At 39.7% G+C, this 20,646-nt stretch overlaps 1 protein-coding gene across 2 annotated transcripts; it reads left to right on the forward strand.

Moving 5' to 3' along the window:
- Positions 1-872: 872 nt before the first annotated feature.
- Positions 873-20,419, forward strand: LOC306851973 (signal transducer and activator of transcription 5B-like). 2 transcript variants are annotated; one of them, XM_079388523.1, is made up of 19 exons: positions 873-1,001; positions 4,263-4,497; positions 4,592-4,748; positions 5,487-5,576; positions 5,671-5,845; positions 9,693-9,823; positions 10,837-10,988; positions 11,727-11,882; positions 11,976-12,155; positions 13,193-13,280; positions 13,499-13,621; positions 13,739-13,831; positions 14,210-14,416; positions 15,235-15,329; positions 15,403-15,545; positions 15,707-15,862; positions 16,400-16,457; positions 17,812-17,916; positions 18,037-20,419. In XM_079388523.1, the coding sequence occupies exons 2-19, from the start codon at positions 4,370-4,372 to the stop codon at positions 18,158-18,160; spliced, it is 2,361 nt and encodes a 786-aa protein (XP_079244649.1). In that variant the 5' UTR covers positions 873-1,001; positions 4,263-4,369; the 3' UTR covers positions 18,161-20,419. The 2 variants fall into 2 exon arrangements, with proteins under 2 accessions (XP_079244649.1, XP_079244648.1); XM_079388522.1 differs by having other exon boundaries at positions 4,362-4,497.
- The last annotated feature ends 227 nt before the right edge of the window (positions 20,420-20,646 follow it).

Genomic DNA, 20,646 nt, shown 5'->3' on the forward strand with positions numbered 1-20,646 from the left:
CTGGTGGGGAAAGGGCAGACCTGCAGCCCGGCCTCGTGACAGTAAACGTTTAACGTGTGATAAAACTGCACATTTTAGAGTGGCCTTTTATTGTGGCCAGCCTAAGGCACACCTGTGCAATAATCATGCTGTCTAATCAGCATCTTGATATGCCACACCTGTGAGGTGGATGGAATATATCGGCAAAGGAGAAGTGCTCACTAACACAGATTTAGACAGATTTGAGAACAATATTTGAGCGAAATAGGCCTTTTGTGTACATAGAAAAAGTCTTAGATCTTTGAGCTCAGCTCATGAAAAATGGGGGCAAAAACAAAAGTGTTGCGTTTATCATTTTGTTCAGTGTATATTAATGTCCCATATTAAGGCCTGTATTGTGTATTTAATGCTGCTCAATGTAGGAGTGACTGTTCACTAGTTTGATCTGACCAATGAAACCCTATTCTTTTACACATTAAATTGATATTATTTAACCAACTTGTAACAGTTGCAGGAGACATAGGAACAGAAGACTGATTTATTGATTCTACTGAGTTTTTACTAGTGTATTCTTTATTATTTTTATTCATTATAACTTATTTAACTTTAAACTTTATAATTATTTATATTTAATTCACTTGGTGTATATATTTTTGTTATAGCACGTTTATTATTTGTTATAACACATTTAAAAACAACAGAGCTGACCTTAGTGCTTGACAATTGGAAAACTGGGAAAAAGAAATAAAGTACAATGATAACCCCATCATTAACAAAACAATCTAAACTCTAGTATATCAACAACAACAACAACAACAAAAAGAAGATTAATAAATAATTTATTTAAATAGTTAAAATAAAATAGTAAGTAACAAAATAAAATAAGATCTTGTGGTGGTCAGCAGATGTCAGTGTAGGGGTGTTCAGCTCAGAGTTGAGCTCATGGATGGATAAACCCTGTCAAACGTTTAACGTCTGCAAATCATCATCAGATCCTTCTGTTGCAGGTCTCCGTTAATGCTGTGAGCAAATGTTTTATCACTTATTACTGAGTTGTTCTTTATGGGACTGGCTTCAGCTGACTGTGCATTATGAAGTACTTTTACTAACATTAAATTAGCTTAGCAGACGTTAAACTGCTCCAGTGAGTGATAATGTATCATATATCCAGCCACAAATACAGGTTTATATGGTTTATGGCACAGGTGAACTGTTAGATGTAAACACTAAAGTTTTAAACACTTGTGTGCGTATGTTTTATCCTTCGGGTTGAGCTAATTCTAGCTGCCAGTGCTAAGTGCTAATGCTGACTAAACATTTCGCGAGACGTCAAATTCATCGTCTGAAAATAAATGTGTAATGTATAGAGGTTTCATACCGTAAAACATGATTTCGGTAATGTTTCATTTTAGTTTGCCTGTAGTCTTAGCGTTAACTCACTTCTTGAGATTAAAGCAACAAGTTTGTTTGGATGCTAATGTTTGTGTATGCTAACGTTGTATAGTCTGGTTCAAAAACGGGAATACAAACACATTTATTCAAAATAATATTATATTAGCTTAATTAACCCGTGTATCTCAAAAGCTTTTGAGCTAGCTAACGTTACCTAAATATCAGTTTTTGGCGTCATACCCGTACAAACAGTACCGTGATTTACTATGGTACAGTGATGGGATCATGGTGAAATTACAGTATTTACATGCTTCATCGAAAATACCATGATACTCTTTAGCATGTGTGGGCACATGCAGCATTTTGGACATCGTTAGCCCGTCAAAAACATACAGTTAGTTGAAACATACTACCATACTGTTCTGTTTTTTGCAGTGTTGAGCTTTAATGCTTTTTGAACAACATACTACTTGTACTGTGTCTACAGTTATACTGTAAATAAATACTGTATGCACAGTTCATGTATGCATAGAATATGTGACTCTGGAGCACAAAACCAGTCATCAGTAGCACAGGTATATTTGTAGCATTAGCCAACAATACATTGTATGGGTCAAAATGATCCATTTTTCTTTTATGCCAAAAATCATTAGGATATTAAGTAAAGAGTTTAATTGTTATATTATATTCATTGCTAAGAACTTCATTTGGACAACTTTAAAGGTTCTCAATATTTAGATTTTTTTGCACCCTCAGATTCCAGATTGTATTGTTCTTTCCTAACAAACCATACATCAATGCAAGGCTTATTTATTAACCTTTCAGATGAATCTCTGTTTTAAAAAAAAAATTGACCCTTATGACTGGTTTTGTGGTCCAGGATCACATACCTGGATGACCTTTGCTAAAAATATTTTATCCCACAATGCAGTGCGCATTGATGGGACTGCCAGAAGTTCAGCTTTTTTTACACAAAAGTGCACAAAAAATAACTGTATTTTTAAGATGGTCACTGAATTAAACAAGCAACATTACATTTACATCTAGTCATTTAGTAGACGCTTTTATCCAAAGCGACTTACAAATGAGGACAATAGAAGCAATCAAAACCAACAAAAGAGCAACAACACGCAAGTGCTATGACAAGTCTCGGTTAGCCTAATGTAGTACACGTTGCAAGGTTTTTTTTTTTTTTTTAAGAAACAAGTAGATAGAATAGAAAAAAGAAAGCTAGTGTTAGTTTTTCAAGAAAAACTAGCAGTTAGAGAATAAATATGCAGTTGATAGAGGGTCAAGTGTGTGTTTTTTTTTTTTTTAAATAAAAAGAAGACAGATAGATAAAATATAATTAGAATAGAGAGTGCTAGAGTTAGAGGGTCAAATAAAGAATAAAGTCATGTGATGACAGTGTAGCATGCTACTGTTGAGACATTTATTGTGCAGTGATTCCATCTAGTTTTAAAGTCAGCATTAAATGGACGTTGCTATGATCTTGTCTTCCATGTTGGGACTACAGTAAGAATTTAAAGGGATAGTTCACCCAAAAATGAAACTTCTGTCATTAATTACTCACCCTCATGTCGTTCCAAACCTGCAAGACCTTTGTTAATCTTCGGAACACAAATTAAGATATTTTTGATGAATTCTGAGAGCTCTCTGACCCTCCCATAGACCGCAAAGATCCTAACATGATCAAGGCTCAGAGACATACAGTAGCAAGGACATCGTTAAAATAATCTACGTGACGTCAGTGGTTCAACCGTAATTTTACAAAGCTACGAGAGTACTTTTTGTGTGCAAAGAAAACAAAAATAATGACCTTATTCAACACGTTGTTTATGTATGTGATGCTCTCCAAAATGGGTGACGCAGAGGAGACAAATTGTTGAATAAACTTATTTTTGTTTTTGCACCCAAAAAGTATTCTCGTAGCTTCGTAAAATTATGGTTGAGCCACTGATGTCAAATGGATTATTTTAACGATCTCCTTGCTTCGTTTCTGAGCCTTGATCATGTTAGGATCTTTGCTGTCTATAGGAGGGTCAGAGAATTCATCAAAAATATCTTAATTTGTGTTCCGAAGATTAACAAAGGTCTTACAAGTTTGGAACGACATGAGGGTGAGTTATTAATGACAGAATTTTCATTTTTGGGTGAACTATCCCTTTAATTTTGTAGGCCAACCTGAAAGAAATGCTATTTTGCCAACAAACATTTATGATTCTTACAAATGTTGTTCATCATGATAATCGTCACAAATAAACATAGCTATTAATAAAATTGAAATACAATTTCCAGATGCTAAAAGCCAAATGAAGGCTATAAACGAACTACACTACAGTTTCATGACTTCAATGCCACCATCACTAAGGTCACTAACTCATTCAGTCTTTATTTAAAAATCATTTTCCTTGATAGTTTGAGTCCCTTTAAGACAAGTCATGTCACTCGGCGGCCATCTTTGAAACGCCTCTCGGGCATGCAAGTGCAACTCCTGTTTCTCTGAATGGGGAAACATGATATTCTCTGAAACTGTTCACTAAACTTACGATTAAATTTCATATTTGAAATCACCAAAGAAATCTGACAACAACTGTGTTATAAATGTTGTTTCTTTCGCTCAAATAGCGTTATAAAAAGACTATTTTTTGGGCTATATCAGCCAGTGTGCATGCGCAGTCCCAAGCGCAAGTCTCAGAATGCTGACTGTTTATATATGTAAATATTGTATATATAATAAAGCTAATGTTCACAACAGAATGCCAGTTTACTGCGTACTGTGCTGTGTATACTGTCTCAGAAAATAAGTAAAAGTTAAATGCATCAATATGGTTCAGTTATTGTCACAGCAATAAATTTTCATTTTTTATCCGATTTTGCTTTCATCAAAGGCTGGAAACAGAAGGTCATGTTGAGCACACTTCTTTGTGGGACATAGTTTTCATACCATTCTTAAAGCTACAAGTGCACATCTCCATCTGTCTGTTCAGAGCCAGGTATGGCGCTGTGGATTCAGGCGCAGCAGCTGCAGGGAGATGCCCTGCATCAGATGCAGTCTCTCTATGGGCAGCACTTCCCCATCGAGGTGCGCCACTACCTGGCGCAGTGGCTGGAGGCACAGCCGTGGTGAGCTTTTTTGCTCTGCTAGCAGCTCATAATAAAGGCTGTTTACTATCGTAGCAGGGCATGAAATGGACTGAAGAGTGTTTGTCATGTGCAGGGTTGCCATTGACCTGGAGAACCAGCAGGATGAGTTTAAAGCAAAACGTCTGCTGGATGGTCTGATCCAGGAGCTGCAGAGGAAGGCAGAGCATCAGATGGGTGAAGATGGTTTCCTTCTGAAAATCAAACTGGGTCATTATGCCACACAGCTGAAGGTACGGAAATCAATTGCAGTTTGTTGCGAGAGGTCAGGTCTCTGTATTTCCTTCCCAGTGGAAGTTTTCATGTGGACAGCAGCAATACTTTATAAAAGAAAAAAATACACACAATTGTCATCAAGGATAAAGATATTGAGGACAAAGCAGTGATGTCACAAAAGTTTACTCCAAAATAATTTCATCAAAATATTTCAGCAGTTGAGCCAAATAGGATATGAATATTACAAGATCTGCTTTTTAATCAGAATATTAGCCTGACTTTTTTTTTTTCAGTCTGTGTATACTAATGTATATAGCGTGGGTGTCCAAAGTCTGGCACGCACTCTTATGAATAATCTTATGAATCTTAGAATTTGGAGCAGAGGTCTTCTACTGCAGTCAACTAATACTCTGATGAGAGTTAGTTGTCATGTAGTTGCAAAGTTACTTGTGCTTGGAAGAATATCTAAAGTGGACCATCAGAATAAAGTATAACCTGAAACGCTCTTAACACACTGAAAACAATTCGTCTTGATGGTAATGTTTGTGTGCGCTAATGTAGTATGTTCTGCGTCAAATCTGTTATAAAAACAGAAATAAAAACACTTATTTGTGAAAAAATAAAATAACATTGGCTCGCTCATTACACACAGACTAAAGTGACACGTTATTCAAGGTCTGTTGCATATTTTGTTCCAAAAGATTTGTACACCTGTTGAATTGAGTTCATACCCACGATGATCCTGTGTTTTGTAGAGTTCGTATGACCCTTGCCCTCTGGAGCTTGTGCGGTGTGTTAAACACATCCTGTACACTGAGCAAAGACTTGTACAGGAAGCATCCAACGTAAGTCAAACATGCAGCTTCATTGTTTATTTACACTGAGGATGTCATAATTGGATTTTGAGCAAGTGATATCTTGTTTGTTTGTGGCAAACAGGCCAGCAGCCCGGGGTCAGGTCCGGTAGATGGGACCCCTCAGAGATATCAGCAGATCAACCAGACATTTGAGGAGCTACGTGTTATGACACAGGACACAGAGAACGACCTCCGCAAGCTGCAGCACAGCCAAGAATACTTCATCATTCAGTACCAGGAGAGCTTAAGGATACAGGGTATGAACATACACTGTCTCAGTCTGCACATCCAGTATCATTTATATATCATAAACAGTGAGTTTATTCCATATTGTACTTCAACCCCACTTGGCTGGCAAGCTAATCAGCAAAACCTTGAAAAATTAATGTTTTTGCTTTTTTACTTGTGACTCAGCAAATAAAAGTAGCCTAATGGCTAAATTAAAGTAATGATGCTTTAACATGGATCTTGCGGTTAAGTACACATGATTCAGTAGCCACTCTGGAGTGCGACAACGGTGCAACAACGGAACTCACTGCCACATTATCATAATATGATGCATATTGACTAGCAGGTCACAACTATTTCTCAAAACTGTGCTGACAAGTTTGCACATCTGTTGTTGGAACAGCATTGGTTCAGCAATACGGGACTGTTGTTGGAACAGCATTGGTTCAGCAATACGGGACTGTTGTTAGTGATGTGACACAGAGGTGGTGGAGTAAGAACTAGCCTACTGCTAATTATTCAATTCAAGATCAAGACTATTCAAGTTCATTTACACAGTAACAACAGAAAATCATTATTTTTTAATTTTTTAAACATTTATATGAAGTATGTAATTGGTGTAAACTGTGCTCCTTCAGGCTATATAAATGGTTCATTCATGGCGCTTTTCCACTGCATGGTCGACTGCATCGACTTGGCTCGGCACGGCTCAGAACGGCATGACACGGCTCAGTTCGGCTCGTTTTGTGTTTCCACTGCAGTTTAGTGCCGCTTTAGAGTGGGCGGGATTATTCACGTGTCGTTATGCCGCCTCTACAGCCGTGACTACTGAAAAACTTTTTAACTCTGCGTCGCTCCATCACGCTCACGCTGGATCCGCTCCTAGGCTATCAACGAGAGGAACATCTGTACTTCCTCAACAGACAACGAAACAGCCATTTTTTGGTTGTTTAAAAAAGGTGCGCTCATTGAAAACAGTTGCATTCGACCCTTTGCTGGCTGTGCCGATTTAAATCTACCGGGTCTGTTGTGTCTCGTGCTGAAAGTTCAATGACGCAGGCAGTGACGATTTTCTCCGGGCCAATCAGTGATCAGCAGAGTTTAAACATCATGTTTTGGTAATGGTACTGCTCGCTTGAAACCTCGGCCGAGGTGGTACTAAAAAAAGTACTAGGTACCAGGAACTGTACCCAGTGGAAAACCCGCCAAAAGTGAGCTGTACTGAACCGTACCGTGCTGTACCATGCAGTGGAAAAGCGTCATCAGTCAGCACATCATAATTTCTACGACATGCTACTGTAACTGTCACGGAACGCTAAGAGGAGCGCCGTGGAAAGACGTAGTCAGGGTCCAGATACAGGTAAGGTGCTTTTAATAATAAACAAAAAGGCCAACACGGCACAAAAAAGCCAAAACAGAAAAGGACTGGGATACAAACGGCAACAAAGTACATGTATCCCAGACCAGAGCAAAAACTAGCACTACAACACATTCACAAATAACAATGAACAAATAATGAACCCAGGCAGAGTGGTGGGAGAGTGCTGCAAAAATAGTCTGTGCCAAATGGGGAACAGCTGGGAGTGTGACGTGTTTGCAGGTGTGTGTAATGTGACAGGTGTACGTGGTTACAGGAAATGAGTCCGGGAGATGGTGACCTCTGGTGGAAACGGGAAGAACTGCTGAGCCCAGACTCATGACATGACCCCTCCCTTAAGGAACGGCTTCCAGACGTTCCACCAACACTGCCAATAGTCCGGAGGGAGGTGGAACAGGGGGAGGGATGGTGGGCCAGGCCCGTGCAGCGGAAGAGGGCCCAGAGACGGACGCAGACACGGGTGCCAGGACGGCGCCGGCAGAACAGGAGGCCAGGGCGGACATGGTAGCTTCATCCGGGGAAGCTCGCGAGCGAACACCGCTGTCTCGGGAGCTTTGAGAGCAGACACTGCTGTCTCGGGAGGGCCTGAAGTGAGCTCCGCTGCCACGGAGGGAACATCAGCGAACACCTCTGTCTCGAGAGGAACGTGAGCGGTCACCATCGCTTCGGGAGCTTCGTGAGCTTCGTGAGCGGGCACCGCTGTCTCAGGAGGATCGTGAGCGGGCCCCGCTGCCTCGAGAGGATCGTGAGCGGGCACCGCCGCCTCGGAAGCTTTGTGAGCGGGCACCGCCGCCTCGGAAGCCTTGTGAGCGGGCACCGCCGCCTCGGAAGCCTTGTGAGCGGGCACCGACGCCTCGGAAGCCTTGTGAGCGGGCACCGACGCCTCGGAAGCCTTGTGAGCGGGCACCGACGCCTCGGAAGCCTTGTGAGCGGGCACCGACGCCTCGGAAGCCTTGTGAGCGGGCACCGACGCCTCGGAAGCCTTGTGAGCGGGCACCGACGCCTCGGAAGCCTTGTGAGCGGGCACCGACGCCTCGGAAGCCTTGTGAGCGGGCACCGACGCCTCGGAAGCCTTGTGAGCGGGCACGCCGCCTCGGAAGCCTTGTGAGCGGGCACCGCCGCCTCGGAAGCCTTGTGAGCGGGCACCGCCGCCTCGGAAGCCTTGTGAGCGGGCACCGCCGCCCTGGAAAGACCACGAGCAGACCACGCTGCTCGCACCGACATCAGTGGGGGATCCTGCACGCTGTGCATCAGCCCAGGATGCTCCGGAAGCGGGTGCGAGGCACTGGGCGCGGCCACCGACGTCTCCGCCGCCCCCCGGATCGCCGCCTCGGGAGAACTGTGAACGGGCTCCGCAGCTAACTTCACCCTGAAGGCTGAGCTGCTCACCTGCAGAGCCAGGTCAATGTAGTCGTCCAGCGACTCCTCGGGGTCCCAATATGGCACCAGGGACTTGAAGGGCTCGGCCAGGCCTCCGTAAAAGAAGACCATGAGGCAGGTTTTATCCATAGCCGACCGCCGAGCCACTCCAATGAAGTCCCTGGCATACTCCTCCATGCTCCGGTCTCCCTGGCAGATGTTGAGCAACCTCCATGCTGGACCCATGCTTGCTGGGTTCATTCTGTCACGGAACGCTAAGAGGAGCGCCGTGGAAAGACGTAGTCAGGGTCCAGATGCAGGTAAGGTGCTTTTAATAATAAACAAAAAGGCCAACACGGCACAAAAAAGCCAAAACAGAATAGGACTGGGATACAAACGGCAACAAAGTACATGTATCCCAGACCAGAGCAAAAATTAGCACTACAACACATTCACAAATAACAATTAACAAATAATGAACCCAGGCAGAGCGGTGGGAGAGTGGTGCATAAATAGTCTGTGCAAAATGGGGAACAGCTGGGAGTGTGACGTGTTTGCAGGTGTGTGTAATGTGACAGGTGTACGTGGTTACAGGAAATGAGTCCGGGAGGAAGGGAGATGGTGACCTCTGGTGGAAACGGGAAGAACTGCCGAGCCCGGACTCATGACAGTAACAAACATGGCATCAACCACACAGCTTTGCGATGCTGTGGATGTTCTTTGATCTCTTGGTTTTGCTAAAACTTAATCATTGATTAGTACTTGCAATGACTTATGAGTTGACTAACAAAGCTTTTGGGAAATGCATGCCTGACTGGTTTGGTGAAAAGTCTACAATCCACCACGCCTATGAGGGGGGTCAAAACAGGGCAGAAAATAGACTAGTGCTTCTAAACTGTGTTTTTTGATGTAAAAATCTTGGGACAGTGTTATCTGGTCTGATGTCCAATGTGGGAAAAAACAAATCATCTTTTGAAATCCGAATCAAAGTGTGTCAGTTTTGAACATGTTGAACTAAAATGAGTCATTCTGAAATAAATGGCAAAACTATGCCAAATTCTACACGGAATGCTTTTGAGTAATGAGTCATTGAACTGTATTTTTAATCAATTAATTCAAGTTTTCTCTTTGTCGTATAGCTCAGTTGAGTAGTTTGGCCAGCATTCCTCCAGCTGAGCGTGTTCAGAGAGAATCGGGTCTGCAGAGCAGGAAGTCCACGTTAGAGACCTGGCTCACACGAGAGGCCAACACCTTACAGAAATACAGACAGGTACACTAAATCCACATGATACACATGTCTGTTTTTTTCCTTACAACAATATGAAATTAGAGGTCAACCGATATGGGTTTTTCTTTTGCCTATGCCGATATTTAGAAAATAGGGCAGCCAATTGTCGATATATGATGCCGATTTTTTTTTTTTTCTTCATCTCACAAAAGTGTTTGAGTAAATGTTTATTGCAGGGTGCGAGATAGTAACAGTAGTAGTAGCCTAATTCATAGAAATAATACATGGCTCAAAACTTAAGCACCTTTCTTAAAACAGTTCTGGAGCAAGATTTTTGTTTATGTTTGCTGACAGACACCAACCTTTCCTACAGACTTGCAAATTCATTCTCTGCCAGCAGTAGGCGCTGTTGGAGTGGGAGAAATATAATCAAATAAGCACTGCTCACACACTACTTTATCAGGCATTACAGGAAAGACGAAAGGAAAATGAAATCGAGCTTTTCTGAAGACAGTCAGTTCTTTTCAAAGATACATTAATATGAAAACACCCACGCTGCATTTTAATTTTGAAACATGCAGTGCTCAGTTTATTCAAGGAAGTATAAGCCTTTTGGAAAATGTATTTGTGGTGGTCAGTTTTGATATTGTGACGAGCCGCCACAAATAACTCAATGTATGGGAAACACTGGACACTGCTGTAAGTCAAATGGCCATAATCTAAGTGATAACAAAAATAAAAGGGTTCACTCATCATCATGGAGGCTATTGTCAGTCCAACACACACATTTCATGAGGAACGTTAACGTGCATGTTATAATCAGCCCAGAAGTTTCATCTGAATTGCACGTGTTTCTACTTTCACATGCAAATGGCTTGTTGCACTTAAGAATATGATAAGAACGGTTGGCATCAATTCTAGTAGGGTAAAATGTAATTACGCTTTTGAAACGACCTCTATATGAAATCAGTAACAAACATTTGGTGTAAACCAGAAGCAATATTTTCCATCATATTCTCCAATGGCTGAATAACATAATATATGTTTGTGCATAGGAACTGGCAGAGAAGCATCAGAGGACTCTAGCTCTGTTGAGGAAACAGCAAACCGTGATCGTAGATGATGAACTGATTCAGTGGAAGAGACGACAGCAGCTCGCAGGCAATGGAGGACCATCAGAGGGAGGACTGGACATACTGCAAGCCTGGTACTGATGCACAGTATACACACTGGGCCTGATGGCTTACCATAGCCTTTTCTTTTTATAAACTAATTAATATGACTTACCTTGGCAGGAACTCTAAGGCCTGTTGCACACCATACAAAAAGGCAGATTAAATGGTTTCTATCAACTATTGACATATCGAGGCGTTAGTTATCAAAGTGTAAATCAGTATAAATTTCCATATTTTTCTGATAAAAAAGTTGCACCTGAATATAAGTCACACTGGGTCACAATTAAATTGAAGAGAGAGAAGAACATATATATCACATTTTATTATTGCTTTCAGAAATAATGTAAAATATTAGTTAACCAAATGAAATTTAACATTCTAAACATGTATGTATAAATACTAGCAAAAAAAGAAACATCCTTTTTTCAAGATAATTTTTTTAAAGATAATTCTGTAAAATCCAAATAAGCTTTACAGATCTTTATTGGAAAGGGTTTAAAGAAGGCAGGAAATTAAGGTCAAGAACTTGCAAATGCCTTGTTGGAAGAGTGGGGCAAATCTGGTTCAGTCCATAAGAGGGAACTGTAGTACTTAAAGCACATGGTTGCCACACAAAATACTGACTGCCATTTTTGAAATCGACCCCTCCATTGTTCAGGGTCTGTGACAGAAATGTAACATAAATGTTATATGCAAGTTGCACTGCTTGCAACTTTCTTTGAACATGTTGGTGGTATACAGTACTTCATGTTTTTGTTGTGGCAATGCAGGTGTGAGAAGTTGGCCGATATGATCTGGCAAAACAGACAGCAGATTCGCCGAGTTGAACACCTGACACAGCAGCTGCCCATTCCCGGACCCACGGAAGAACTGCTCACTGAACTCAACGCTACTGTCACAGAGATCATATCAGCGCTCGTCACCAGGTGTGAACTCAGTCACTGCCATCATTAGTCACTATTGTCTCTCTCAGAGAAGCGATGTTTTTAGCAGTGTCTTTGTTTCTGGTCTCTCCGCAGCACATTTATAATTGAGAAACAGCCTCCTCAAGTGCTGAAGACTCAAACCAAATTTTCAGCAACGGTTCGCTTGCTGGTCGGAGGGAAACTCAATGTCCACATGAATCCTCCACAGGTTAAAGCCACCATCATCAGCGAACAGCAGGCCAAAGCCTTACTAAAGAACGAGAACACCCGCAAGTAAGGTTCAGAAGGACTTTTACACTTCCCTACTCAAATAAGATTGAGACACTTTTCAGCAGCAACTAATTTTTTTAAACTATAGAAATAAAACCCAAGCAACTGACATGATGGCCTCAACCGGCTTTGACTAAAACTTGACATGGAAGAGATTTAGCGCTTTTCGCTTTATTGTATAACAGGGGGACCTGTCCCAAGAACAGAAGGCACCTATTATAATCAAAGTCTGAAACAAACTTTTTCACTCACCAGGCAATTTGGCAACTAAGTTAAGGGGAAATTTACATGATACCGTTTTTGACTAAAAATTTAAAACTTGTTATGCATTTTGGCTGCTCGTTTACATGACAAATGGAGTTTTGGGGCCTGAAAATGCAAACTTGAAACGGGTTTCAAAGTCTCTGTAAACAACAAAAACATGAATTTGTGTAAACGGTGACGTATTACGTGTTCACTCTATAGATGTGCGTGAATGCATAGTGTTTCTTTGCAAGGTGACATCTGGCCTGGCATGCATAATACAGCGTTTTTAGTCATTTTCGTGGATCCATGTTAACAGGGAACAGAAAGGAAAGGAAAAAGTTTTTCTGTTTTTACCATTTAGTTACCATTCAGAACTTCTACTAGCCAAAACAAACAGAAACAAGATTATAAGGTCAATAAGGTCAGAGTTTGTTCAGATATTTTTGAGAATGCTCAAAAAAGAACAAAAAATAATGGAAAATAACCTGTATTAAAGATCAATACTGCATCATATTTTTTTTTTTATCCATGTATTTATTTATTTTTATTTTATTATTAAAATTAATTTCGCACAAGTGAATAAAAAAAGCTAAAAAAAATTGCAGCTCTATATAACTGTTGACACGGTTGTGCATGATGTATATTATGTACACTGTTGCTTGTTGTGCAGTGTTAGTTTTATGGGCATCACCACCAAAACCTGTAGAGAAACGCTGTTTTGTTACTGCATGTGCATGTGTTTTTGAATGACAATAAAAAGTGACATGACTGTTTGTCCTCTTTTTACGCTGAAGTGACAGCAGTGGAGAGATTCTGAACAACAACTGTGTGATGGAGTACCACCAAACCACTGGCACCCTGACTGCACACTTCAGGACCATGGTGAATTGCACTTAAAGGCTTCATATTACACATGTGAAGTGTGTTTACATGCACCACAAAATGTTGTTAATGACTTTTATACTGTTTATTTATAATTTGTTAATAATTTTTTTGCCTGCTATTATTTGATTCAATGGATGTTTTGGAATTTATTTATTAAAGATATTTTTAATGATAAATGACTTAAGATGATGACTTATTTTCCCTCTTGTTTGCAGTCTCTGAAGCGTATAAAGAGGTCTGACCGCCGTGGAGCGGAGTCAGTGACTGAAGAGAAGTTTACGGTTCTGTTCGAGTCTCAGTTCAGTGTGGGAGGCAATGAATTCGTATTTCACGTGAAGGTGAAACATTACAATAAAACACAAATCTTGTCAAAGTCATTCCTATTTGTTGTGTTTTATTATGCAACTTTGTATCGTTTGTAAATTTGTCCCTTTTTGTTTCTCTCTCTTTTGCAGACGTTATCCCTGCCTGTTGTGGTCATCGTTCACGGGAGTCAAGACAATAACGCTACAGCGACAGTACTGTGGGATAATGCTTTCTCTGAGCCAGTTAGTGGACACTTCAGTTACACATTCTTTGCGTATTTCAACAAAATGTACTGTTCTCAGCTAATAGATCACATACATTTACAATGTTGTTTTGAGGCGACGTAACACAAATAGTATGATTTCTGTTGTCTTCTATTGTGTCAGATATAGTCCATTTACACTTATGAACATGTTGTCCTCATTTATTGTAAACAGTTGTTCCTTGGCTGAGATTGGAGTACATGCCACTCTCGTAAGAGGGTCAATAATGTTTAAATTCTTCTACGCAACCAAAATACAACATTGTGAAATTTCCTGAACTTTTTGTGCTTGCGTTGTACTACAACATTCACAGAAGTACACACTTGTGCTAATTAGGTTTACATGGTTTCTCATTAGGGTCGAGTGCCATTCGTGGTGCCTGATAAGGTGCTGTGGCCGCAGCTGTGTGAGGCTTTGAACATGAAATATAAATCGGAGATTCAGAGCGAAAGAGGCCTGTCAGAAGACAATCTGGTGTTCCTTGCTCAGAAAGCCTTCAGCAGTTCCAGCAACAACCCTGAGGACTACTGCAACATGACCATCACCTGGTCTCAGTTCAATAGGGTAACCATCAGTATTACCTAAAGATGTTCTTCTTTGAGTTGACTCTTTTCAGTGGTTGGCAAATCAGCCTGAATTGGTCTTTAGCAAATTAGACTGAATCGGTTAAATTGACTGATGCATTGTTCTGACATTGTGAGACTTTTAAGAGGATGTTGCTACACACATATGAAGGAGAGTTTAATTTAAAAGAATTGCATTTTAGAGACATTCATTAAATTCGAGAATGTAATATGTGACCCTGGACCACAAAACCAGTCATAATTAGCACAGGTATATTTGTAGCAATAGCCAACAAAATTATCCATTTTTCTTTTATGACAAAAATCATTAGGATATTAAGTAAAGATCATGTTCCATGAAGATATTTAGTAAATTTCAAAACTTAATTTTTGAATAGTAATATGCATGGCTAAGAACTTGGACATTTTCGCAATATTTCGATTTTTTTTGCACCCTCAGATTCCAGATTTTCAAATGATCAAATACATCAATGGAAATGCATAAATCTCAATTTCAAAAAATTTAACCTTACGACTGGTTTCTGGTCCAGGGTCACATATGTTAGTGCAGGATGTCTGGGAACATGTAATTACACCATGCCATAAAATAAACAGAATATGTGATGCAAACATAAATAATAGGTCTTCTCAAGTGTGCAGCAACTAATCCTATTATACATCGTCTCCCTTGAGAGCCATTACTTTAGATTTTTCATCAAAACATCCAGTGAGGTAAAAGAAGAAAATTGACTGAACATTTGAAATTAATGCAATATATCCAGTCTTAGGATTCAGTCTTGGGTGTTCTTGTGTTGACAGGAGAGTTTGCCGGGCAGGAACTTCACATTCTGGCAGTGGTCTGATGGCGTCATTGAGCTCATGAAAAAACACCTAAAGTCTCACTGGAATGATGGGTAAAGACTAATTCAGCACACTTCATGCACTAATAAGAGTACATTTAGTAAAATGTTCTATGTTTATCTGCAGAGCAATTCTGGGTTTCTTGAACAAGCAGCAAGCTCAGGACATGTTGATGTCCAAACCAAACGGTACATTCCTTCTGCGCTTCAGCGACTCTGAGATCGGAGGCATCACCATTGCATGGGTTGCAGAAAACCCGAACAAAGCAGGTAAGGAACACGGTAAATGGTTAGAAAACAAAATGGTTATGAAAACAATACTAATGAGAACTGAGATGTGTTGTTCAGCTAAAGGTGTGTCTAAGCTGAACAGAAATGCATGAAATTAACAACAGCCATCATATTCTGAGTTTGTGTGTTTCATTGTGCAGGAGAACGGATGGTGTGGAACCTGATGCCCTTCACTACTAAAGATTTCTCCATCCGCTCTCTGGCTGATCGGATCAGTGATCTGAACCATCTGCTCTTCCTCTATCCCAACCAGCCGAAAGAGGAAGTCTTCTCCCGTTACTGCACACCTCCAAACTGTATGCATGTTTTCTCTTGCAGACAGAAATGTCATCAAATGATTGTATGCTTGATCATTAGCATAGTTACAGTTACTTAGCATTATGTTTTCCAACTTTCAGGTATTCAAACTTGCCACCTTTTAGTGAGGTGATTCAATGTAGGTCATTTGTGGAATTGGTATCACATGACATGTCAGTTGAGCTTATGAAAGCAAAGGCCAATCAGAGGTTTTTAATTTAGTCAGAATCAACTTAGTACCGCTGAAAACATGATTTTGTTTAGTTTGAGCTCACCAACTGGGTTCTGCATGCTCCTGTTTCCTGTCATTTCATTTTCATGAGAGTGCAGAACGTAGTGAATGAACTTTAGTGATTGACAGCTTCACTGTTTATAAAGGGGTAATAAAGAGAGTCAGAATCTCAAAACATGTTTTTGTTCAGCACAAGATCAATGATTATGTTCAATATATACATGCTTACCGTGGGTCTTGTGAATTAAAGTGTTAAAGAGTTTCTATTAGCAATCTTTCATGAATGTGATTTTTGTTTTTTTAGCAAAAGCAGTGGGGGATGGATACGTCAAACCAGAGATCAAGCAGGTGGTGAAGGTTGAGTGAGTATTGTTCTCTTCTCTCAAGTTATTATACATAAAGTCAAAACATCCAAATGATTATCATCAATAATTCCTGGATATTAGAGAAATGTGCTTTTACATATTCAAATATATACAGATGAATAGTTCATCCAAGATGAAGGTGACTTTTTTTCTTCAGTAAAACAGTAAAGATGATTTTTAGCTGAAACCGTGGTTCTTGGTGATTTTTTTTTAAATGCAAGTCAGTGGCTACTGGTTTTTGAGAATTTAAAAAAATGTATATCAAGGAATATACAATTATATATTCAGGCCTTATGAAGCGAAAAGATCGGTCTGCAAGAAACTGAACATTATTTACAACATTACCTGTTATTACTTTTTTCTTTTATTGTATTACTGACTGTTTACTTATCTTAAAGGGGTCATCGGATGCCCATTTTCCACAAGTTGATATGATTCTTTAGGGTCTTAATGAAAAGTCTATAACATACTTTGGTTAAAATTTCTCAATGGTACTGTAAAACAACACCCTTTTTACCCTGTCGAAATCAGCTCTGTTTTCAGCAAGCCATTTTAGTGCATGTTCCTTTAAATGCTAATGAGCTCTGCTCACCCCGTCCCTCTCTTCCATGGGGTGACAAGCCGTTCTCATGATACTGTTTACTTTAGCCGTGGAACTTGCTAACTAGCACATTATTAGGAAAGGCGATTTGCAAAGATTCATAAAAAAAACTTATACTCGCTTCTTCTATAGGTGAGGCTGGATCATGAATGATTCACGTGAACATAAACACATTTAGGTAGATCGCTGGGCACATTCCCTTCAGAGTCAAAGGTAATCCTCTGCATCTTCAGCGGCTCAGATGTCGGGAGTAAATGACGACTGCTATGTTCATTATTACATCCAGCAACAAAACACCTCGATTAGGAGCCATTCTTGTCTACTCCTGCTCCGGTGTTGAAACAATGGCGGACTGATGACTGCTCACTCAGGACAGGTCTAAGATAAAGCGCTGGTGTCAATCAACAATCTTGGGAGGGACCTGGGTCTGTGTGATGTCACACAGACAGGAATCTGAGAATGGCTTGATATGAGAAAAGGGAAATGATTAAACAAGATAAAAAAAAAAAAATTATCATTATAGGGTGGTTGTGTGCACACACTGCCGATATGCATTTCAGTTCAAACAACTTGTAAAAGTGCATGTCACATCCGATGACGCCTTTAAATAATTGTCAATACCTTTTCTGGTATCAAACATTGTGGGATCATAACTTTATCTCCAGCAAAAACAAAAGTACAAATTTATATCAGATGTTAACACAGATGACCTGTGTATATATATATATATATATATTTTTTTTTTCCCAGGTTTTCTTCGCCCAATCCTGAACCATCTCCCGGGAATTCCTTTATGGAGCATGCAGCATCACCCTCTGTCAATCAACACCATAACTTCACAATCTATCCATCAATGTAAGTTCTGAGGAACATCTTGTATGTGATTAAAATTTTTCTGTTATTGTTTATCTCTGCAATAACAAACCCAGTGCATGACTGGTGTATGTGTATGTGTATGTGTGTGTGCATCTGAAGGAATGACTCCATGTTAGACACAGAAGGTGAATTTGATCTGGAAGAGACCATGGACATGGCCCGACAGGTGGAGGAGTTCCTGCGTCAGCCCATGGAAACCCAGTGGAGCGGACAACAGTCATGACCTTTAACCTTGTGATCTCTTATGAGAACTACAAAACCTCAGTGGTTCCATTCCATATTTTTATTTTAACAAATGTGAAATGCTATGTTTGTCAAAGCTGATCAGTGGATGTCTAACTGCTTTTGCATTTTAAATATAGTTTGATGTGTAATTTCCCATCATTAACCACCGAAGAACAATAGACTGTCATGTGCATTGATAAACTTCTATTTGGCTGGATATGAGCGGCTAATTTACTAGCCCAGTGTGGGTTTGCCACTTTCGTTGCCCTTTATCTTGATTGTTATAGTCGAGTTATAAAAATCTACTTGCTCAAATCCAGTCACACAGTTGGCTAAATGAAGACATTGAGCTTTTTATATTCAGTCTTCTCAGTTTGTCCACCTCCAATTAGAATGCTTTACAGCTACATTCAGGGTTGGGATTTTTCCCACTATTTTCACCTCCGCCATGGGTCTGCTCCATCGAAATCACATTCATGGGGTCCGCCTCTGAAGAAATAGTGTTCTGAGGGTGGAGGGGGACTTGGCAGCCCTGGCTGCATTGTGTCATTTGTGCACCTTGTGGCACTACACAGAATTGCCTATTGTATAACTAGTGCTGGATGTATAATTAATTGGTTTTCTAATCTCTTTAATTGTCTACCAAATGGGCAGTCCTGGCTATCCTGGTTGACATTAGTGTGGAGTTATTTCAACCCAACTTTAGTTACAGCATCCTCTAACATTGACAATTTATGAAATTTAGCACGTCAATATCCATACGTTCCAAACCATTCACAGTTTAAGATATTAGCTAATGAAATTTGATTGGTGATTTTTAAGATTTGGGATTGGGAATCTTAAATCTTATTGGGAAGCACTTCCTCTATCAAAAGGTTGCTGAGTTATGATATTTTTTTTAGTTGTGTTGCCCCCTATGGGTGGAATTTGACAATTTGTCTTGAATTCTTAATTTTTTGAGTTCAGATACCCTCTCCTACCCTTTCTTGATGGGCAGAGACACAGTCAGCTATTTAGTAGGCGATTCCACCAAAAGTGTGAACACTGTAACTCGGTAGAGCTTTGTAAATATCACTCTGTCACCAACGCCATATAGCAACATTTGCTCAGCCAATGGCTTGCGTTTGGGTAAACAGCATCTTCTCTGATAAACAAGCAATCATGTTATGGTGGTTGGGTCTGTATGTGTTTTAACTTAAAATGTGACAATCAGTTGAAAACATTTATTCTCTGTGTCTGATCTGTCTAGCAGCTTGGCCATTTCTGATTATCTGACTCCCTCCCACCCCAGATACCTCATTTTCCCTGAGCCATTCTTCCTGTGTCTTAAACAGCTGAGGTTTGTCAAGTAATTACACCAAAGTCTGTTGTTCGCCTTCAAATTTTTGCTCATTTTTAAATCCTCTCAGATTTCATATATATTGATCTGAAATTAGTTTGACACTTCAGTCTTTCTCCCAGTAAATATCTCTCTTAACGGTAATCAGTGCACTTGAGAGCCAAAATTGTACAAGATACCAGGAGTTGTTTGTGAAGTTTATTTTTCTTACCCTGTTGGCAAATTCTTCTTGCCTGTATAGTGAAATGGATTTTATAGATATTAAAGCAAATGACCATGTTAATAAAAATGTTTTTAAAAGTCTTTAAAGGGCCAGTCTATTTAAAATAAAGTGATGTACAATGTAAAACTTAATGTCAGTCATGATAGTCGCTCCCCTCAAGAATAGATCTCAGGAAAATACACATCAAAGAGATGTTTAATAGTACCTATGCAGACACAGAATTTTATTTATATAAAAAAAACATATATTGAGAAATAGTTATAATTACCACAGTGCTATCTAAAAAATAAATAAACCGTTGCGATGCAGATAAATTGTGCTTGATACAATAAGACACACACTAAAGCCAAGCCATCACATTTGGAACACATTAAAACCAAGTTTTAATGTGTGATGGCAGTACGTGTGTCTTATTGTTTTCTTTAAAATCTATATTTTTTTACATTATTTGTACTGTCTCCTATTGTTAGAAATAACATTACATTATGTTCTATATGTAAGGGATAATGTCCAGTCTAAATGTAAGGGAAGAAGCCTGTCATCATAACTTAACATAGATGGGGGTGATCAGGACCCTGGCACAAAGTCCTGGATTTTTTGTGTGGTTTTTTTTTTGGACTGTAATGATTGCCTAGCAGTACGCTAGCCCTTCTATTACAAGGCTACCTAACAAATAAAGATATACATGCATGGTTATGAGTTGAATTGTTGTATCTTGAAGAGAGGGTGGAAAGACAGCGAACAGGTGTCACGCATCAGTTGTTTTGATTACTTTGACAGTGCAATTATATAGAATACAAATATTAAGAAAAAGAAAAGTAGAAAAAATAAGAGGAATAAAATAAGAGATAAAAAAATATAAATATAAATGTGCAGGTCAGTACAGGTCAGTATATTGTTGACTTAAATAGTACTAAGAGGA

The sequence above is a fragment of the Barbus barbus genome (assembly GCF_936440315.1).
Source record: "Barbus barbus genome assembly, chromosome: 32".
Taxonomy (NCBI): domain Eukaryota; kingdom Metazoa; phylum Chordata; class Actinopteri; order Cypriniformes; family Cyprinidae; genus Barbus; species Barbus barbus.

Excerpts from the sequence above, each read along its gene's own strand:
- LOC306851973 (XM_079388523.1), top strand. The coding sequence starts at position 4,370 with ATGGCGCTGTGGATTCAGGCGCAGCAGCTGCAGGGAGATGCCCTGCAT. Across the intron at positions 11,883-11,975 it reads ATATCAGCGCTCGTCACCAG|CACATTTATAATTGAGAAAC; the intron begins GTGTGAACTCAG and ends GTCTCTCCGCAG. Across the intron at positions 13,832-14,209 it reads ATAATGCTTTCTCTGAGCCA|GGTCGAGTGCCATTCGTGGT; the intron begins GTTAGTGGACAC and ends GTTTCTCATTAG.